Below are 22,548 nucleotides of genomic sequence, written 5' to 3'. Positions count from 1 at the left end.
CTTGGTTTACCCCGCACTAAGAAAGGACGAGATAGTATTTTTATGGTTGTGGACAGATTCTCAAAGATGGCACACTTCATTCCTTGCCATAAAACGGACGATGCCACACATATTGTTGATTTATTCTTTCGAGAAATAGTCCGCCTTCATGGCATTCCTCGCACCATTGTGTCCGATCGTGACACTAAGTTTATAAGCCACTTTTGTAAGGTATTGTGGGGTAAGATTAGCACAAAACTTCTCTATTCCACTTCTTGTCATCCTCAAATCGATGGACAAACCGAAGTAATAAATCAGATTCTAGGATCTTTGCTAAGAACTGTGGTAGGTAAGAATACCCGTAATTGGGAAGAATGTTTATTTTTTGTTGAGTTTGCTTATAATCGATCCATTCACTCCACAACAGGTTATTCTCCATTCGAAATAGTTTATGATTTTAACCCATTAACTACTTTGAATCTTACTCCCTTACCTTTAGATCAGGTTGTCAGTTTAGATGGTGAAAAGAAGGCTGCCCTTGTCAAAGACATTCACGCCAAAGCCAAACTCAAGATGGAGAAAACCTACGAGGCAATCACAAACCGAGTTAACAAGGGCCGACGACATGTCACCTTTGAACCAGGAGATTGGGTATGGGTTCACATGAGAAAAGAAAGGTTCCCGACACAAATGAAATCCAAGCTAGACCCACGAGGCGATGGCCCATTCCAAGTCCTTGAACGAATCAATGACAACGCCTACCGCATTGATCTTCCCGGTGAGTATAACGTGAGTGCATCCTTTAATGTTTCTGACTTATCTCCTTTTGATAATTCAGATTCGTGGATGAATCCTTTTAAGGAAGGGGGAGATGATACATGCACCACACGCCCTAAAGCTAAGGATGATGAATTTACTATACCAATTGGCCATATCACATGAGGTCGGACAAAACTTCTTAAAGACAAGCTTCAAATCGCAGTTCAAGCATTCATCCTTAAGGGTCTAATAGCAGCAGATTTGCAACAACTTTTTGAAGGGGATCCATTTGTTATCCGGTCGATATGTCTTCTGGAGATACAACCGTCTATCTCTTATCTTTCCAACGGTTCTTGAATCACATCAATCCGATATCGGGAACTCAAGATATGACCATTTTACTGAAGACGGTGCATGTAGGAAATCCTATACGAGATTAATACGTTATTTTGTAAATATTACGAATTTTCAATATTTATATTGATTATTTGTAATATAATTTAATATAGGATGATTAATTATCTTTTAGGGTCAGAATTATTATTTTATTAGGAATTAAGGTTGGGTTAAAACAATATTTTTAGTTATTATTATTTTATTAGGAATTAGAGTTAAAACATGTTTAGTTTATTAATATTTTATTCTTTAGTTATTTAGGACCTTTAGAATTTAGCCCCTATATAAAGGAGGCTTCATTCAACTTTGTAAATCAGATTTCTTTGATCAATAATACAACGAGAGTTCGTTTTTGCAAGTGCTGATTGCCTTGTGCCTTCGAAGCTTCTTCTCCTGGAGTTCTTTCAAGTTCTTGTGAGGGAGATTAATCTTCACACTCCAATTTTCCTTTTCATCGCGACTAGGAGGGTTGGTTAGAGCCATTTATCGAGTTTGTCTTTTCAGTACGACTAGGAGGGTTCGATAGGACACTTATCCATCTATTTTTCCACAAATCCATCTGCACCATAAATCATCTTTACCGTCCACCTTCGTAAGGGAGATCTTTTGATTTCTTTATCATCTTATCTTATTTTATTTTCAATTTCTTTATCTTTTGTTTATTTTGTTCTAATCTTATTGCCTTGAAGAAACCCTAAAGAATCCTAGTTACTGCCGCCACCTTTCTCTATTCATCCCCTTTGTTCTTAATCGAGTCTAGAGCTTTCTAGGTTTGATTCTTCAACAAGAGCAATGTTCATTAACCCGCCACCGCTTCCTTATCATAAATGAACCTTACCTTTGACGAAAGAAAAAGAGATAACTATTTTAGCTTTCACTTTGCCCTTTTTCCCCTTCTTAAATCTCTAATTTAAAATTTGATTTTAAATTCATTTCCCCTTAAATGACTAAAATGTCCTCTTTATTCTTCCATTGTTACTAATTGGTCTTAAACACTATTTCTAAATCATTTCTTATCCTTTATCATTTATTCAATTTAATCCTCAAATTTTAAATCTTTTCAATAAAATCACTGACCTGATATTTAGGGTATTACAGTATGAATAAACAAGTGACTATTTTATAACTTTTAATAGTTTAAAGACTAAAAAAATAATATTACATAAATTAAAAGATCATTTTATAATTTTTAATAGTTGAATAAATCAGCGAAGGATCATTTGTGTATTTTACCCTATATTTTAGGCGAAAAGAGACTGTTTGACTTAGGCGTGCTGTTGTACCAATGCCCGATTCAAGAAAAAGACAAGTAGGTACCTGATTTAAAGTAATCGCCAAATCCACTAACACCGTTAAACGACGAAGTTTCGTTTAATAGTGCTTTCCACTGGGTAAGGCATCAACTACGAATATCTGACTTCTCAACTTTCTGTGGACACTGAATATTCAACGGTCCGATCCGATCCGATAATTCTCCTCAAAAAGAACCTCGGAGGAAAGGAAAAGGAAGAAAAAGAGCTGATAGAGTTGAGAGAGTATGGGACACGGGAGCTCAAAGGACGGCGGCAGCGGCTCTTATTCCGATGATGATGCGGACGCTAAATCCTCGCCCTCTCACATCTCTCGTTTGAAGGAGAGATTGCATCGTCACCGCCTTCGTCTCCGCCGTAGACGCGGTTCTTCATATTCTCAGAACAAACTCCTGGCTGCTGAGGATTTCGCTGGCATTGCTCATCTTACTCTTATTAACGTATTCTTGATTCACCGTCTCCTTACTTTACTCGTTATTGCTAGTTTCTTCAATTTAATTCTCTCTTTCTCTTTGATCATAGGCGGAGATGAAGTTTAAGGACAAGTGGCTGGCATGTATTTCGTTTGGGGAGCAAACGTTTAGAACAAATGTTTCTAATGAGTTAAGCATAGTAAAATCATTCTTATTTCCTGCTCAAAAATAGTTATTTTTTTTACTTTAAATTCTTACTTGGTGTTTTGGTCCAATTTGCTGTTAGTCATTAATGTAGTGCTTATGTTTTTTAATTTTGGATTACTTTTTGACGAAACTAGTTTCCTTTCAGTCTGCTGCAGATAGCTTTGATTATAAACGTTCTTACATTTTTAGGGCTTTGACTTTTATTTCAAGTTTTATCCGTGTTAAAATTTATATTTCTTTTTTTCTGATGATGCAGAACAGACGAGCCTATCTGGAATTGTGTGAGTACTCCGAACTATAGGCTTTTGATTTTGAACTACTAGCAAACTTATTTGATTTGAATAGTCTATTGATTTAGTGCCAATTTGTTAAATTTTTGGTGCAATGTGAAATATTATACTCGGTTTGAGTTGCATGAGAGTGAGCATGTGGAAGATTTTATACCGGTTATATGTCGTGGTAGTTGTCAGCAAGGAACTGAATCTCTACTGATGGATACTCAGCATTTTGAAAATGAAAAAAAGAGAGGCAAATCCAGTTATTTGATCTATCAATTATGCAGATTTTAGTGGAATGAACTACAGATATTCACTATTTGATAATCGTTTTTCCTTTTCTTTTTATTACTAATTTGCTAAATTTAATCACTTAAAAGGGTGCTAGATTGGTTCTTCATTTTATTAAAATGAAAATGTTTGGCCTTCAGTTTATATTTTCTGCTCAAAGCTGCTAATCCATTTTATAAATGTTGTAACATGAAATTGATGTTCCCAGTTTTGTACTCGATGCTTGTTTCAGTTAACATCATCTCTTGACAGGAAAGGAAACTTCTTTTGGAGAAAAATGGACCTCGTCTTGCCAGAATCTCAGTATTTGAGGTGTGTGCAAAAAGCTGAAAGAGGATCTTCATTTATTTTTACTGAGCTTCATTTTCATTTTTCATATCTTGTGCTTAATTTCTCATTATGCCCATTTGGTGCAGATGAACAGATTGTCAAAAAGTAATCTCATAGGGTACTGTGAGATCAATCTACTTGACTATCTAACGCAGGTGAGTAGTCTTTCCCATTGAACATCATTATTGTATATGCTATTCAGGATAACTTCATTCATAAGACTCTTATTTCAGGATTCAGATTCTGACTTCGGTACATTCAACCTGATTGATCCTGGATTATCAAACATGGTTGTTGGCAGTGTTTGCATTTCCTGCAATGTTGAGGTGTGCAGTATGTAACAAATAATTGTGTAAGTTTATTGGAAATATGCTGATTATTTCTAACATTTAGTTGGAAAAACTGTCAGGATCCAATTGAAACAGAGAAAAAGTTTGCAAGACGAATCTTATCGATTGTGGTAAGTTGTATTTAATGATCTGTTTTAGTCCCACATTTTATTTGCTTATACATTTTGCCGGGGAAAATTAGGTCTTGATGTAGTCATTGACTTTTTTCTCTTATTTATTGAATTGTGTGTCTGAGAAATTACTACAGCATAAGTATATGTTAGGAACAAACATGAATGTGATGTAGTGTACTTAGTTGTGCGTAAGTTATGCTATACATTTGCTTAGGTTTTCATTTTTAGATCTATTTTGTTTGCAAGATCAGTAGCTTAGGGTGAAAATGGGAAAAAGGAAGTGCCACTAATCATAGGACTTTATTCAAGTGTGGCACTTTTAACAGCCTTAACTTTAGTTTTTTCTTGTTTTCTCTTTTTTCCATTTCCTGTAAATCTCCTGCTTGTTCTAATCATGGTAAGCATATAAGTCATTGTCTTTGCAAAGGTCAACTGGTAAAACTGTCGCTAGACATTTCTTTTAAAACAATAAAACAAAATTCTGAAGGTTGCATGTCAGTTTGCTCTGAAGTTCTAACATAACTCTGAACTCTAATGAGAATGGTTTGTTTTCCTATCGTGTCTATGATTTAAAAATTTTGGAGATATTGCTTTAGTTCTTATGAAAAGATCTTGGACTTTTCATTCAACTTTCTAGTTCATATATTAAAACCCTGTTGTTATATGTGATTATGTATTCTGGACTATGATGAAGATCGAAAGCTTTCATTCTTTGTGTTTTCTGAATTAATTAATGCTTTTGGCGATAGATTGTCATCTTGTTCTTATGACATGATCTTGTGGACTTTTCATGCAACTTTCTAGTTCATGTATTAAAGCTGTCATTATATATGATTATGTATTCAGGACTATGATGAAGATGGAAAGCTTTCATTCTCGGAGTTCTCTGAGTTAATTAATGCTTTTGGCAATAAAGTGGCAGCTAGCAAGGTTTGAGCTGATGTGGTTTATTTGCATCTGATTGTTCTCTATGAAACTTTCCCTTCCTAAATCCATATGATACAATTTACAATTTGCTCTTCAATAAATTTGTCTGCTCTCATTGTTTCAAATTTCTTATCTGCTCCTACTTCCATTTTCATTTTTCATGTGGTTTAAAGGGGGGAATAGTAGTGAATCGATAGAGTTAGGGCCTGATCAAAAGAACAAGAAAGAAGATGGAACTTTAGAAAATGCATGGTTATACAAACCTCTAGTTTTCCCCCCATTAATCCACATAAAATAATAAGAATAATTATTTTGGATGTAAAGACTACAACTTTATTATATAGGTTTTCCTTCTTAAAAGTAAAATTTCTAAGCTTTCTTGCAACTATAAGTAAAAATAATAAAATAATCTATCAAATACTTAATATATAATTACTAACCCTGAATATTTAAATCCTAAAGATAACTAATAAGTAATAACACTTGCTGTCCATGATATATCTAATACTTGATAAGTAAAACTGAAATAATAAAATAATTAAAAGTTCCTTCTTCATTTTCCCTGGATTGGAAAATCAACTTCAACAAAAAAATCTCACCACTTCAGAATAAATAACCGTTTTCGCTTTTCATTTGTCAAACAAAGCAGTTTGTCATGAAGCTCTCAAATCCAGCAACTCTCTTCTTGAAAAGTACTGCAGTATTGCTGCTACCAAACTGCATGATGTCTCTTAGTTAAGCTGAATGTAGAAACTAGGAAATAAAGGAAGGAATTTCTAAAACAAAGAAGTTTGGTCTCTAATTTTTCTTGCTCTTGAATACACAGGGTAAGGCCTATTAAAATAGGCAAATTACAAAAGAAATACAATCGTACTCTAAGATACTAACTTAGAGCCACATTAGGAGTTAACTTATCTAGTCAACATTCTATCTAATCTTATACTTAGATAAAATATAGAGTACAAGTTAAATAATAAATAAAACTTAATTACTGACTCATTAGGACACTAATTCCAAACTCATTAGGATTTTACACGGCTATAATCTACACGCCCCTCAAGTTGGAGAGTATATATTGTAAAATCCCAACTTGGATATCAGTTCATCCAAGTTAACTCTCGAAAGAGCTTTGGCGAGGACATAAAAAAGTTGCATTTGAGTAGGAACATAGTTTAGTTCAACATAACCATTATTGACCTCTGAAATGAAGCGTTTGTCAATCTCCATATGTTTGGTTATGTTATGATGAACATGGTTCTTGGCAATGCTCATGGTGGATTGACTATCATTTTGTGCATTGAAGCCCAACTTTAACTTTTTCAATAATCTTTTTACCCACATTCCTTCGCAAATTCCTAGTGCAAGTGCTCGAAATTAAGCTTCGGCCCTACTTGAAATTACTGATTGTTTCTTGCTACCCATGTAACCAAATTTCCCCTAACAAAAAAAAGCAATAACCACTTGTAGATCTTCTATCAGTCAATTCTCCAACCTAGCTTGCATCAGTGAAAATTTCTACCTTATGGTTCTCACTCTTTCTGAAAATTAAACCATGACTAGGAGTCACTTTGACGTATCTCAAGATTCTATTAACTACTTCAAGGTTCTTTTCTCTAGGGTCTATGTCCACTAAAAAGGTAATATATGGTCTGGTGAGGGATAAATAGTTTAATTTTCCAACCATCCTTGGTATTCATCTTTGTTCACTGGTATCCCCATTTCATCTTTTCTTAATTTCAAGTTAGGATCCGTAGGTGTCTCGATTGGTTTGCATCTAAGCATGCCCATTTCAGTAAGTAAATCCAATACGTATTTTCTTTGAGAGACCACACTTGTAGTTTTTTATCTTACAATCTCCATTCCGAGAAAATATTTAAGTGAGCCGATGTCTTTAGTTTTAAACTCATAAACAAGTAGATCATTCAATTTGTTGATTTCTTTAGTGTCATCACGTGTTATGATTATATCATCCACCCACATAGCCTATGAGTATAGTCTTCTTCTTTTCTGGAGAAATCTTCAAAAACAAGGTGTAATCAGATTGGCATTGATTGTGTCCATATTTGACCATTTCCTCGGTAAATCTATCAAACAATTATCTAGGTGATTGTTTGAAGCCATACGGTGACTTCTTCAATTTGCATACCCTGTGGTCTTTAGAGAAATTTTCGAAGCCTGAGGAATGTCCATGTAGACATCTGGAAGATTTCCATTTAGGAAAGCACTTTTGATGTCTAATTGAAAGAGGGGCCAATTTCATTTACTACCAATGACAACAATATTCTAACAGTGTTTAACTTAGTAACTTGTGCAAAAGTCTTTTAGTAATCAATTCCATAAGATTGAGGGATTGTTTGTTTACTTTAGAATTATTAAGCGCTGAATGATTCAAATGCTAGATGATTCAGAGTCTTTGTGTGAATTAGCTCTGAATGTGACATGTTGTTTGGTAATGGCTCTGAATCATTCAGAATGTACTTCTGTGCTGAATCATTCAACATTGTTTTTCTGAATCAGTCAGCACTGAATCATTCAGAGGTGAGAAACAAGCAGTCTGAATGCTGAACGGTTCAACATTCAGCGCTGAATGGTTCCATTCAGAGCCAAACAAACAACCCCTGAGTAAATCCTTTTTCCACCAACCTTGAATCTTTCAACACTTCCATGAAAATTATATTTGATTGTAAATATCCATTTGTAGCTGAATGTTCACTTTCTTGGAGGTAGTTCAGTAAAGACCCATGTTTCATGGTTTTCTAGAGCCTTGATTTCTTCTTTAATAGCTCTCTTCCATTCTGAGCTTTTCATTTCTTCTAGTATTGTCTTTGGAATATGAATTTTGTTGAGTGACATAGTAAATGCTTTAAACGATAACATTAGTTCCTTATAGTCAATATACCTTTAAATAAGATGACTTGTGCACTTTCTAACTCCTTTTCTCTGAGCAATAGGCAGTTAAAAATTGTCAATAAAAGGATCAGTAGTTTCACTATGTGAAGGTTCCGTAGCTGTGTCAATTTTTAAGGTAGAAGGAGCCAATTCCAGTTTCTGACATGTTTTGAGTTGTGTAACATCTTCTAGATTCTCATTAGGATGCTCCCTCCTTGTATAGACATGAAGTTCTTGATTTTCAAGTTGAATTTTGGATGGTGTTTGAGTTTTTAGTGGAGTTCTGACTTGAGAAGGCAAGGTTTTTATTTTTGGTGAAGATATTGAATCTGTCGGGTAATCTTAAATTCTTTGGGGTAGAAAGGAATGCATGTGGACTGAATATATTGGAGGCTGTCCTAAAGATGAAATTCATTTGAATTCTCTCCCTGAATTTTATACTTAGAGAAATAAGGTTTATGTTTAGAGAAGGTAACATCCATTGAAATATACATCTTTTAGGTAAGTGGAGAGTAACATTTGTAGCCATTCTTAGTTGAAGAATAGCCAGCCCTAGAAAAATTTGTATAATGAATTTAGGATTAAGCTTGGTTCTAAATTGATGACAAATATAAACAAAGGTTGAACAGTCAAAGACCTTTAATGGGAGATAAAAAAAAGACTTGAAATGTGGAAACTTTTGAAGAAGGCTATCACGGGGTCTTTTAAATTGTAACACTCTACTATGTATTCTATTGATGAGGTAAGTAGCAGTACGAATGATTCCTTCCAAAAAACTATTTAGAAATACTAGTGGAAAACATAAGGGATATAGCTATCTCTAGTGTCTATTCTTCCTGTCTACTATCCCATTCTGTTGTTGTGTGTTAACTCCAGGGATTTAAATTGCGTTTGCGGTCACGTTTTCGGACTAGAGACACATTAACTTCTTCATCACGATACTATCAGAATTGGGTATTGTACATCAAGATATCCATGGGGTTTCCGACTTGTATCCAGTCTTCCCTTCTTTTGAGGTGATGGCTTTCATTCTATGAACAACTGAGGTCCTTTCCTTTACTAGACACACACCAACTTCTTCGTTAGGATACTATCATAATTGGGATCTAACAAATCATAATCTTACTCCACCACATGCATTTTGTCAAGAATATTAGAAACTTTAACATTAATTCCGCCCTTGTTTAATTCAAGGGTATGAACTAATCGTTCCTCCAATCCATCCCGTACTGTAGGGTTTATGGGGCTAACATCATGGAATGTCCTAAATCAAATTCATCAGCAATACTACCTTTTGGTATGTCAAACTGGTTGTGGTAACCTTCTGGAGTTTCCATCTATTCTTGTCCCAACCAAGTGTAAATTGGACACAACAATTCTTCAGTTGCATGTTGTAGCGCAAACAATTCTTTTTTTTTAACAGTTGCATGTTGTGGCACAACCAATTCTTTTTTTAACAGTTGCATGTTGTAGCACAACCAATTCCTTTTTTTAACAGTTGCACGTTGTAGCACAACCAATTCTTTTTTTTACTTCGATTTTCTCTTTCTTTACCACTAACACTTCCAACCATGGCTTAAAACAAACCATATTATATACTCTCTTATCTAATTAGGCGTTGATACCAAAATTGATGTGGTTTGAAGGGGAAAACAATAGTGAATCAATAGAATTAGAGCTGAACAAACGAACAAGAAAGATGGAATTGTAGAAAATGTAGGGTTGTAGAAGCCTCTAGTTTTTCTCCAACAATCTAAAGAAAATAATAGGAATAATAATATTGGTTGTAAAGCCTACAACTTTTTTATAGCTTTCTTTCTTGCAAGTAAAGTTTCTTAGCTTTCTTGCAAATAAAGCTAAAAAAGTATATATAATAGTTAATAAATAACTAATAACCCTAGAGATTTAAACCGTAAATATGACTAATAATCTTAGCCTTCCATGATATATCTAATACTTGATAAATAAACCTGAAATAAAAACATAATTAAATGCTCATGCTTCATTTTTTTTTCTCCCATTTAGGTGGTGTGTAATTATTTGCATCTTCATATCATCTGTGGTTTTTCCATCCTAAGTTATATGTAGAAAATCTTCTAGTTAGGCCATCAAGTCTTTGATGATACAATTTAGGATTAAGTTAGCATGTAAATTCATTTTCTTTACTTTATCTCTGCATTGGTTTTGTAGAAAGAGGACCTTTTCAAAGCCGCTGATATAAATGGGGACGGTGTTGTGAGCATGGATGAATTGGCTGAACTTCTTGCAGTTCAACAAGAAACGTAAATTCTCCTTAAATTAGGATGATGTTGAAGGATTTTATTTTGGAATTATAAACTATTTTTCATTTATTGTTACATTTTTTTTATAAAGTGTGTTGTTCATATCTTGTATTCAGTTAGGAGGTTTAAGTTCTTTACATTCTGTACACTGTTATGTGAAGAAAACCTTGAAAAGATTCTTTAAATTAATACAATCATTCTCAGCCTTTTCTATGTTACCTTCCCATGATATTGAATCCTTGTAGGTTAAGACATCTGGTTACCATTTTAAAGCTTTACTCTGCTATCTGCATATAACTTTTCCTTGCTACTTGGTTATGAAGATGTTCACAATCTCACATGTTACAATTTTATTTTATTTTGATATCTTTTCATTCTGGGTGGATTTTTAGTCGGGGTGGTTAGATTTTTGAAACACCTTTGTAATCTTTTTTTTTATAGGAATGGTAGGCCTAGTTAAAAACCCCCTTCATGATTAAAGGATCACAAGGCCTCGTTAAACACCTTTGTAATCTAAGCTCCCACTTTGATTAAATTTTTAAATCTACCCTGGTTTGAGTTAAACCTTAGCTTTAACTAGGCTTCTATGTTAATATGGTCCAAGGTAGTTCTAATAGGTTAAGGTTTATACTTCCTGTTAATAGTCAAAGCTCAACCAACGTATGTTGAAAATATGATTTGTTGTGGAAAAACTACAATTGCATCTAATCTTCATTTTAATAGAATGAAATAATAAAATCCAGTGCATTTTATCCTGCTCACTTTTCCCTTGTTGGTGAGCATATATAGTGAGAGGTGACTTTCTTAGTACTTTTTCCAATATATTAACTTTTGTATTTATCTTGCAAATTTCTCTAGAAGCATGTTATGAAATATTGCATATCTTTTTGCATATTGCAGAGAGCCGATTATGAATTCTTGCCCTGTTTGTGGTGAGATCGTTGTCGAGTGTGATAAGCTGAACACTCTGGTTCATTTGTCTTTGTGTTTCGATGAAGGAACTGGTAACCAGATCATGACAGGAGGTTTTTTAACTGAGAAACAAGCCTCTTATGGGTGTGTATTTTATCCTCTAACGTTGCGGCTTAATAATTTTGTCATGAATTTTCTTAGTATAATCATTGAACTTCATTACCAAGGCTGAATTGTTAGGTTCAAATTGTAAATTTGTAGGTGGCTGTTCAAACTAAGCGAGTGGGTTCGTTTTTCATCATATGATGTTGGTTTGAACTCTGGGTCGAGTGCTTCACATATTTTGGTACAATTTCCTGGTTTCTTGATGCTCTTGATTCACATCATTACTTCCAGAAGATTTTTGTCTTCATGTTATCTTTCTTTAACCATTTGTTGCTCTAGGTCTTTGATCGAAAGACGAAGAGGCTGGTAGAAGAACTAATCGATACAAAGATTGTTTTGTCAATGAGAACCATTTACCAGTCAAAAGTAGGACTTGGCCTTATGGATAAAGGTATGCCTATAAATATTACATGTGCATTTATGTTATGCCTATTGGTGTTGAAATTCAACTAAACAGTTAATAACAAATAATTAGTTGGGATGTGTTTTCCTGTGATAGAATGAGAGATTAGAAATTTGTTCTTGTTTGGGCCACATATTCAAATCAAGTGTAAGCATTAATCTTTGTTAATGTCGGAGAAAATGGAGTATTTCACTAATTTTTCTGTTGGACTAAAAAGAGGGGAAAAAACAGCTTTTAAATAGGTTGCGTGTGTTACATAAACTAGAGTTCTTAAACTTTGAGGTTTCTTGTTTTATAAGACCCTTAGCTCCTAAGAAAGAAAGTTTTGATTAATATAAAAAATTGATCCTAAAAACATCAAAGTTAAAATAAAAAGACTTCTAACAGATTTGTAATAAAACAACAAAATTAAAGAAAAAGGACTTCTAAAACCGGCTTCTTTCTATACTCCCCTCAAGTTGGGTGCATATGTTACACAAACCGAGCTTGGACTTGAATTCATCGAAGTTGGTTCTTGTGAGAGCTTTGGTGATGATGTTAGCAAGTTGTAGTTGAGTGGTAATGTAACTTAGTTGAACTATCCCATTGTTGATCTCTAAAATGAAATGTCTGTCAATCTCCACATGCTTGGTTCTATCATGGTGTACTAGATTTTTAGCTATACTTATTGCGGATTGGTTGTCACTTCTAACAGATTTGTAATAAAACAACAAAATTAAAGAAAAAGGACTTCTAAAACCGGCTTCTTTCTATACTCCCCTCAAGTTGGGTGCATATGTTACACAAACCGAGCTTGGACTTGAATTCATCGAAGTTGGTTCTTGGGAGAGCTTTGGTGATGATGTCAGCAAGTTGTAGTTGAGTGGTAATGTAACTTAGTTGAACTATCCCATTGTTGATCTCTAAACTGAAATGTCTGTCAATCTCCACATGCTTGGTTCTTTCATGGTGTACTGGATTTTCAGCTATACTTATGTCGGATTGGTTGTCACTTCGCATTTTGATATGGTCTTTAATCTTTGAATTCGCATTCCTTCACATATTTCTCAAGTAAGTGCTCAAAATTCTGCTTCTACACTACTTGAAACCTCAGATTGCCCCAAAAGGAGGAGCAATAGCCACTTGAACTTTTCTCAATTAATTACGCAACCCAACTTGCATCAGTGTAAACTTCTATCTCACTGCCACACTTTTTAAAGAGTAAATCATGATTTGGTGTCATCTTTAGGTATTTAAGGATTCGATTTATAGCCTCTAAATGTTCTTCACGCAGATCATTTATATGGTGGCCAACAATACTCAATGAGAATTTAATGTCTGGTCTTTTGTCAGTAGATGGATCAACTTGACGACTACTCTTTGATACCGTCCTTTATCAATTGGTGGTATCCCCTATTCATTCTTCTTTAACTTTAGGTTGTGATCCATAGGTGTTTCTGCTGGTTTACACCCAAGTATACCAGTCTTGGTTAGCAAATCTAAGATGTACTTTCTTTGAGATGTTACAATCCCTGCATTGTATCGAGCAACCTCCATCTGTAGAAAGTATCTGAGAGCGCCAAAGTCTTTAATTTCAAACTCAGCAGCAAGTATCCTTTTCAGCCTGATGATTTCTTCTGACTCATCTCCAGTCTTTAATGATCGAGATAACATTGTCTGAAACATAAGCTGATGTCTCTAATCTATAATCTTTTGTTGGATCATTTGGATGCAGGAGCAAAGGAAATCTTGCAAAGCCTCTCCGAGAGGCAAGGAAGACAGATGAATTCCGTCGAATCTGCAGAAGATATTCCAAAATTCATAGAATTTTTCAAGGTATGATAGAAACTAGGGCGTAAATGAGACGAGACATATCGCGAGCTACATAACATCGATTTGGTTAAAACTCAATCAATTCTCGAATCGGATGGACTCGACTCGAATTCTTAACGAGCCAAAACGAGCTACTTGATATTGACTCGAAAAGCTTGTGAGCAACTCGAAAAAATGATATATTGAATTTTTGATTTTTTAAATTAAATTATTAATAATATTAACATTTATATGTTCGTTTTTTTTTGGAAAAAAATACAATATGAGACTTTCATGTACTTGAGGTTCAAGTTCGAGCTTCAATCGAGCTAAGTTTGAGAATATTTTGAGTTCAAGTTTTTTTTAGCTCGAGTTGAGCTTTATTTTTTTTTATTTCGAGCCAAGCTTGAAAATTTTAAGCTTGCGAGCTTTAGAGTGCAGCTTCAATTTTTTATTTCGTGTTCGCGTCAAGTTTGACAATTTTAAGCTCGTGAGTTTTCAAGTCGAGTGGAGCTTGAATCGGCTGATTTACATCCTTAATAAAAACCACAGTTTTGAGGTAATGATATGGGGAATTTATAGGCTTATTTGATTTTTGAGGTTTTACTGATTTATTTTATAATATCATATAGCTAACGATAGTGATATAGTTTTACTTTTTACCTTGAAGTGGATTGGCTAAACTTGCTAAAAATCCTGGACTTTTTGTGTGCTTATTATAAGTTAACTATGGATTATGGTATTGTAGGATCAAATCAATATGGCTGAAGTCAAGTATCCTATGGAGCACTTTAAGGTAAAGGTCCATATTTTTTCTTCTTTCTTTTTGAGGTTAACAGTTAAATTTCTATAGTTCTATTTCCTTCCCTAGCACTCAAGCAATCCCCCCCCAAACTGCATACCATTGTTGAGCCCTTGCTCCTTGTGGACTTAAAGCTCAGTGCATAGATAAGTAAGAAAGGCCAGGGGTACCTCTTATGAATTCATAGATGTTCCTCATCCGTGCTGTGAATTCTTTATGGCATTCAATTTACAATGTTTATGAAGAAACTCAAGTAGAAAGAATAAAAAGTCTGCCATCAGGAACTTCACTTAATTACCAGGATTGCAGTTCCAAATTTAAAAAAAAATGAAAATTACTAACCTAATGAATAAATTTTCCGTGCCCCGTCCCCCCCCCAATTTCAAAAATATTACTAAACAAAAGGCTACCTAGTCAAACGAACTATCAGTTGGTGCAGTGAGATGAGACGCTAGGTTCCTTAGGTAAGGTTGGAGGTTTGAATATTGGTATTGTGAATGGACAGGGTTGGGAGGGTCATCTCATAATGGGTCTTTTTAGTATCCGATCTGGATTAGTCTGCCAATGAGTTGAATTCTAATGGTTGACGTGCTAGAATCTTTTTACTTTGGATGCATCCTTAGCTGGACTGAAACAATTGTCACATAACTTGCGAATCTGCTCTATGTTCTAGTTAATTTTGGTTTTATCATTAGGATGCATGATTTATTTTTTCTGGAATGTCTCTCTGCTTTCTTTCTGGCATTTGCTGATTATTGGCAACAATAAACTGACATTATTGTCTCAGACATTTAATGAATTTTTTGTGAGAGAGCTAAAACCTGGAGCAAGACCAATTGCTTCCATTGAGCGTGACGATGTTGCAGTGTGTGCTGCTGATTGTCGGTTGATGGCTTTTAAATCAGTACAAGATAGTCTACGGTTTTGGATCAAGGTATGATTTATACCTCTTCCACATGGAATATCTCCTAGATTTCAGTTTTCTTGATTCTATATTTCTAGATAGAGGTCGAGACACTCGCAACAATATTACCTCTTCCTTTCTCCCAAATGCAACCAAGCCAACTATCAAATCCTCTTACACTATCCTACCAAGTGTTTTTTATATTCTTCTTGTTCACCTCTCTCTCTCTTTTTCCCAATATTTAATTTTCCTCGTCCCTCTATTCAGAAAGTCTCTTTCTTAGGAACATGCTTTGATTTTTTATGGGCTATTTTTAGGGTCGAAAGTTTTCAATTCAAGGTCTTCTGGGGAAAGAAGTCAGTCCAAATGCTTTTATTGATGGAAGTTTGGTGATATTCAGGTTGGCCCCGCAGGTAGGTGATGCAAGCTCTTTCATTATTTCCATTGTAACATGAAGTGACCTTAAATTTTTATCTGATTTTATTAATATTAAACTCTTGACTCCTTTACCCTTGGAACAGGACTATCATAGGTTTCATCTTCCAGTTTCTGGCGCCATTGGGAAGTTTGTAAACATTCCTGGATGCTTGTACACAGTAAGTGCATAAATGTACTTTAGGATCTCTTGATTATTAATATTAATCATGTTTGCATCTTATTGCATTTCCTAGGTTAATCCCATTGCTGTCAACAGCAAATACTGTAATGTTTTCACCGAGAATAAACGAACAGTGACCATTATTTCTACTGCAGAATTTGGAAAGGTTTGTCTCTATGCTTTAATTGAACATGACTCTTTTCCTGATGTTTTCTTTAAATACTAGTGTGGTTCTCAATGTTCTGCATGACATTGAGGCATAGATCCTTGATATTTTTAAGACCATGGCCCCCTGCCTTCTGTGGATGACCATCTCATCCTTCACTCTCCTACAACGTTTTGTCAGTAAGGAATTTCTTTCCACCAAATGTGAACACGATTTTCCTCCCTTTCGATGCAGGTGGCATTTGTTGCGATTGGAGCAACTATGGTTGGTAGCATTACTTTTGTGAAGAAGGAAGGTGACATTGGCAAAAAAGGAGATGAGGTTAGTACCCCATGTAAACACACACATATTTGTTGTTCTGTATAATGTCATCCCTTTTAATTAGCTATTCACTTGTTCGATCTGTAGCTCGGATATTTTTCATTTGGAGGGAGCACAGTGATTTGTGTCTTTGAGAAGGTTGGTATCATAGATGCTGTTACTTGTTGGTTGCAAAGCTATATTATGCCTCTGCAGATTCTTTATCATTACTAGTTTCTGTTATGAATGAGATAAAACGCATTGAATCTACGTCTATTCTATCTAACTCCCAACTTTTAACATTGATTGAAGTCATTTTTATTGAAGTAGTCATTTCAAACACATTTTAATTGGATGCAGGATGCAATAGAGATAGATGCAGACCTCTTAGTTAACAGTGAACGATCACTTGAGACATTAGTCTCTGTTGGAATGACGTTGGGAGTTTCCAGAAGGAAACTAGGTGGAGCAGTGACCAGAGGGTTGCCAAACTTGGAAACCTGTGTTTTGAGGGATTGAGTTTGACTTGCCTCATCAGTTGCAGACTATCTTAGGCAAAATTGATCAAATGGGGGCGTTGGAATAAAAGATTGACTCGTATAGAATGGTGGGGGAAATATATTCTGAGATGAGGTTATTGCTACAGTGTCATCAGGAAGACACTGGGAGCACAATGCTTCTTGTGGCGTCCCCAATGCATTTTCTGTCGGCGATTACAATGCGTCTATTTTGTTACTTTGTTAATCTTGACGTTCCAATTGCATGAAATATAGGGAAGACACATTGTGCTCTCGGCATCTTCCCCGGCACTGTAACATTCACCCCATCTCAGAAAATATTTACTCCACTCTATACAAACCATTTTTTTCCAATGTCCCATTTGATCATTTTCCCGACCATCTTACGACTTTCATAGCTGATGTTGTAATATTGTTAGTGTTGTTTTATTAGTTTTTGAATAAAAAACCATATGATACATTGCCAATGGAATTTTTAGACTCTGCAAGCAGAATTAAAAGGATGCCGTCTATTGTGTATAATTAAATAAATGAGGCATGTGGTAGTTTCTTAACTTAGCTTGTAAAGTTTAATTTCATTGATGGTGTATCTTAGATGGATCTTAAAATTTTAGTAATTAAGTATTGATATTTTAAGGTTAAAAAGTTTTTGTTTGTTTTACATAGCATAGTCCAAACACTACAAAATAATTTCTAAAAATTCTTGTAGAAAATGTAATTTATTTTATTGAAATCATTTTCCGGAATTTGTTTTCTATGAAACAAACAATTCCTTAATGAAATTTCATTATATAACATTTATTGCACAAATTAAGCGACCTCGATGATAAAAGAGTTGTTGTCATTCATTGAGGTCTTAGGTTCGAGCACCAGGAGGAATACTAATGATATGAGCGTTCAACGTTAAATGTTTTAGAGTTATTTTTAAACATATATTATACTTACTCCTTTCTTATAGTAAAATAAATCATTCATATTAACAATGTTAAGTAATAGAGTTATTTTTAAATATATATTATACTTACTCCTTTCTTATAGTAAAATAAATCATTCATATTAACAATGTTAAATAATTCTAATAGGAAAAGTAAAAATCGAGACTTTTAATTAATATACTTTTAATGTTTATTTAATAGTATAAATAATTCGGTATTAATATAAATAATTTAATTTATTAATAATAAAAGTTGAATGATTTAATTAAATTAAAAGATTGTGGTTGAAATAAAAGTGAAAATTAAATTTAATAATCTCGAATTTTAATTTTACATGGATTTTAGAAAAAAAATTCTTTTTTTCTGGTTTGATAAATAAGTCGTTTTCTATTTTTTTTATTGCCATTTGAACGTGGCCTCATATCTCCCATTGAAAGTTATTCTTCATGCTAAATATAATAGGGGAAATAAATGGTAATGCTGGTTTGACACATGATTTTTAACCTAAAGGATTTTTTTTTGGAAAAAAAGAAAAGGAAGGTGAAAGGAGGAGAGTAAAGTTTTTAAGGAGAAGAGGGAGACCAATACAAAAAGAAAAAACATTCTCATTTCTCTTGGTAGGCTTTCTCTCTTTCTTTTCTTCCTTCAACAATCGTCTTATTGTAAACGATTGTTGCTGGAAAAGAAAATTCAACTCCCTTTCAAGAACTTCTTTGACGTCCTTTCAAATCAAACTTCCACAGGTGAGTTTAGATTATTTATTTATCTTTTCCATGATTCTCATCGTTAATTTTGATTTGATATTAAATTCCAACAACCGGGAACGTAGTTGTGTTCTAGGGTGAATGAATAAGAATCAGAATTTCTTTCGGTTGGTTATTCGATTTGTTGTACACATCTTAAAATTTTATTTATATTACTCCATGTGAAAAAATTATGTTGTTGATATATATATACTTATTCATTTTATCAATACACATCCTAAAATTTTAATTATGCCTATTTCATGTTCAAAATTTATTTTTTGATTAGTGGCGTATGCATTATACTTCAGAGTAAGTATGTACACATCCTAAAATCCGAATTTATTTATGTTTGTTGTTTATTTTATTGATGATGCTCGCCCTTAAATTTTATTATGTATACTTTATACAAAACAAATTCTATTATCAATATATATATATATGCCCACTATAAGAAATAATTCTAAATCCATCAGTATTGTTGACGTTTATATATATACTTATTTCTACATTTATATTCTAACATTGTTGCAGAAGGAAGGAATACAGATTCCCGATGGCCCCAAGCAAGATTAGAAGAGCTATCGGACATGTGAAAGACCAAACCAGCATAAGCCTGGCCAAAGTCGGCAACAGCAGCGCAATTTCCGACCTGACAGTCGCCATTGTCAAAGCCACGAGACACGAAGAATACCCGGCGGAGGAAAGACATATTCGAGAAATCCTAAGTTTAACCTCCTACTCACGTTCCCACATCCGTGCATGTGTCAAAACCCTCTCTAAACGCCTCAACAAGACCCGCAACTGGACGGTGGCCCTCAAAACCCTCATGCTCATCCAACGCCTCCTCTCCGACGGCGACGCCGCCTACCAGCAAGAGTTTTTCCTCTCCACGAGGCGCGGAACTCGGATCCTCAACATGTCGGATTTCCGGGACACTTCCCAATTCGATTCATGGGATTTCACTGCATTTGTAAGGACTTACGCACTCTACCTCGACGAGAGACTGGAATACGTAATGGAAGGCAAGTTTGGTGGGAGACGAAGCGTGTGTGGATCTACAGAAGACGATCAAGAAGATAACGATGACGGTGCCATTGTTGTAAGATCTGTACCAGTTGCTGAGATGAAAACCGAGCATCTGTTTTCAAGGTTGCTGCATTTGCAGCAGCTCCTCGATCGATTCTTATCCTGTCGTCCAATAGGTTTGCATATATGATACACATATATACATGCATACATGCATATATGCATATATTGATGTGTTGGATTTAAACAGGTTCAGCGAAGTGCAACAGGGTCGTCACCGTGGCTCTTCACCCGATAGTGAAAGAAAGTTTCCAGATATATTACGATATAACGGAGATATTAGGGGTTTTAATCGATCGTTTCATGGAGCTTGATATGTCTTATTCCATAAAAATATATAATATATTCTGCCGTGAAAGAAAACAGTTCGTCGAGCTTGAAAATTTCCATTCATGGTGCAAGAGCGTAGGCATTGCTCGATCCTCTGATTATCCTGTGATCCAGAAAATCACCCAGAACAAACTCGACATTATCGACGAATTTATACTTGACAAATCTGCATTGGAACAAACAAAGATGTTCAGGGATGAATTTGGGTTAGGTAAAGAAACAGAAACGAGTGAAGAAGAAGAAGAAGATGAAAAAGAGATTAAAGCGTTACCAGAACCTAACCATGTTGATGAAGAACCCGAGCACAAGAAAGAAGAGGAGGTAGATAATTCCAAAGCTTTAGTTGTGGAACAAATGGGTGATTTATTGAACCTCCGGGACGACTCAATGAGTCAAGATTACGGAGACAGATTGGCTTTGGCTTTGTTTGATGGTTATTTAACGCCGGTCTCCGCTTCCGCCCCGTCTTCGGGTCCGGGATGGGAAGCTTTCAAGGACGATACTGATTGGGAATCAGCTTTGGTTCAATCAGCAAGCAACTTGAAGAACCAGACTGCGACACTCGGTGGTGGGTTCGACTTATTATTGCTCGACAGCATGTACCAACAGGGCGCCAACATGGCGGCCATTGCTTCACCGGGTTATGCCACCACCGGAAGTGCTAGCAGCGTTGCATTTGGTTCAGTCGGGAGGCCGGTGACACTTGCCTTGCCGGCACCGCCGTCCTCAAAACACATAGGAACCGACGTTGCTGATCCGTTCACGGCGTCTCTCGCCCTGGAGCCGCCGTCGTACGTGCAAATGTCGGACATGGAGAAGAAGCAGAGGTTTTTGGTGGAGGAGCAAGCGATGTGGGAGCAATACAGGAGGGATGGAGTACAAGGATATGGGGCAATGGCGAAAGTACACAATTACCCTTACAGCCCAGGGTACTCTCCTTGGTATGGTTACTGAAGCCATGGTTAAATCCATCAATTCGGTTAGTTAGGAATGGAAGTTGGGAGAACAAAGCAATATAGCAAAAAATAAAAACAAATAAACAATTAAGGACGCAAAAGTGCAATTTTAAATTATTTTATTGATTTTTTGATTTTTTCTTAAAGAGTTAATTGCATCATGAGTCCCTAAACTATAACCCTCATTTTAAATTGGTCCTTATTTGAATATTCCAATTTTATCCCCAAATTATGACTCATTCTAAATTAGTCCTTAAACTTTTGAACATTCTAATTTCATCCCTCAACTATGACCCTCTTTCTACATTGGTCCCCAAACTTTTGAATATTCTAATTTCATCCCCAAATTCACGCAAATATGTAATTAGTTTCAGTCATAATTTAACCTAAATTTTGTTTTTTTAAACATATAATAATATAACTTTGTCTAACGATTTTATTAATAAGGGATGTGATTAGTATATACATATAGTTTGAAATTAAATTGGAATGTTTAAAAAGTTTGGGGACTAATTTAGAATGAATGCCATAGTTTGGGGATGAAATTAAAATATTCAAAAGTTTGAAGACTAATTTAAAATGATAGGCATAGTTAGAAGATAAAATTGAAATAATTAAAAGTTTAAGACCAATTTAAAATGAAGGTTATACTTTGAGGATGCAATTAACTCTAAAAATTATGAATAAGTGAATGACAACAGCGGACTATTATGGGTCACTCATCAATGCTAGGCCACTGGCGAGAAAGACTCATCAATTATAATAAAGTTTTTATTTTACTCAAAAAATATTTCATTTTCTTATTTAAATATTTTAACTATTTGTTACACATTATTTGCATAATACGTACTTTAATTATAAATTTAAATATAATATTTTAAATCTTACACATAATTTAAATACCTCATATGCACTTAAATTAAAGATAGATTAATAAACAAAACATTTTTTTAAATTATCTATTGTTTAAGTTTTAATATTTTCATATTCATTCAAAGTTTCAAATTTATATTAGAACAAGTCATATCTATAATAGAACCCTTAAGCGACTTTAATGATTAAAGAGAATATTATTTTTCTTGTAAAATTTGGATTCAAACAATTACATCCGGTCAAGGCTCCAAGCCCTTATTACATGTTTGCTATTTTCGAAATTTTATCCAAATATCACTTTAAAGTAAATTAATATATAAAATAATATTCTTTTCAACTTAATTTCTGTATTAATATTTTTTCATGTCACGTAAGCAAAATACGTCGGACACGCTTTTAAAAATGCTTCTTACCAATTTATCCACATGACAAATAACAATGAAAAACGTTTTTTTTTTATCAATTTCACCATTTTAAAAATTTTAAAAAATAAAACTATGAATTTTGCTCCATAAATTGAAAAAGCTATTAATATTAGTTTA

At 34.5% G+C, this 22,548-nt stretch overlaps 2 protein-coding genes across 6 annotated transcripts; both read left to right on the top strand.

Annotated features, from left to right (window-relative positions):
• Window positions 1–2,569: 2,569 nt before the first annotated feature.
• LOC120206345 (phosphatidylserine decarboxylase proenzyme 3-like) lies at window positions 2,570–17,481 on the top strand. 3 transcript variants are annotated; one of them, XM_039206029.1, is made up of 22 exons: window positions 2,570–2,884; window positions 2,967–3,046; window positions 3,321–3,345; window positions 3,883–3,942; window positions 4,047–4,115; window positions 4,194–4,286; window positions 4,370–4,420; window positions 5,270–5,353; window positions 10,430–10,521; window positions 11,422–11,577; window positions 11,695–11,779; window positions 11,878–11,989; window positions 13,716–13,816; window positions 14,541–14,588; window positions 15,382–15,528; window positions 15,816–15,911; window positions 16,020–16,094; window positions 16,170–16,262; window positions 16,497–16,583; window positions 16,671–16,721; window positions 16,923–17,111; window positions 17,461–17,481. In XM_039206029.1, the coding sequence occupies exons 1-21, from the start codon at window positions 2,672–2,674 to the stop codon at window positions 17,079–17,081; spliced, it is 1,977 nt and encodes a 658-aa protein (XP_039061960.1). In that variant the 5' UTR covers window positions 2,570–2,671; the 3' UTR covers window positions 17,082–17,111; window positions 17,461–17,481. The 3 variants fall into 3 exon arrangements, with proteins under 3 accessions (XP_039061960.1, XP_039061959.1, XP_039061961.1); XM_039206028.1 differs by lacking the exon at window positions 17,461–17,481 and having other exon boundaries at window positions 16,923–17,454; XM_039206030.1 differs by lacking the exons at window positions 2,570–2,884; window positions 17,461–17,481 and having other exon boundaries at window positions 3,326–3,345; window positions 16,923–17,454.
• A 1,048-nt stretch (window positions 17,482–18,529) lies between these two features.
• LOC120206343 (putative clathrin assembly protein At1g03050) lies at window positions 18,530–21,200 on the top strand. Of its 3 annotated transcripts, none has more exons than XM_039206025.1 (3): window positions 18,530–18,556; window positions 19,293–19,963; window positions 20,038–21,200. In XM_039206025.1, the coding sequence occupies exons 2-3, from the start codon at window positions 19,315–19,317 to the stop codon at window positions 21,129–21,131; spliced, it is 1,743 nt and encodes a 580-aa protein (XP_039061956.1). In that variant the 5' UTR covers window positions 18,530–18,556; window positions 19,293–19,314; the 3' UTR covers window positions 21,132–21,200. The 3 variants fall into 3 exon arrangements, with proteins under 3 accessions (XP_039061956.1, XP_039061958.1, XP_039061957.1); XM_039206027.1 differs by having other exon boundaries at window positions 18,538–18,555; window positions 19,296–19,963; XM_039206026.1 differs by lacking the exon at window positions 18,530–18,556 and adding an exon at window positions 18,686–18,758.
• The last annotated feature ends 1,348 nt before the right edge of the window (window positions 21,201–22,548 follow it).

The sequence above is a fragment of the Hibiscus syriacus genome, unplaced genomic scaffold (genome assembly GCF_006381635.1).
Source record: "Hibiscus syriacus cultivar Baekdansim isolate YM2019G1 unplaced genomic scaffold, ASM638163v2 tig00013692_pilon, whole genome shotgun sequence".
NCBI classification, from domain to species: Eukaryota; Viridiplantae; Streptophyta; class Magnoliopsida; order Malvales; family Malvaceae; genus Hibiscus; species Hibiscus syriacus.
The sequence above is the reverse complement of the archived record's forward strand: the minus strand, read 5'-3'. Positions and strand labels throughout refer to the sequence as shown.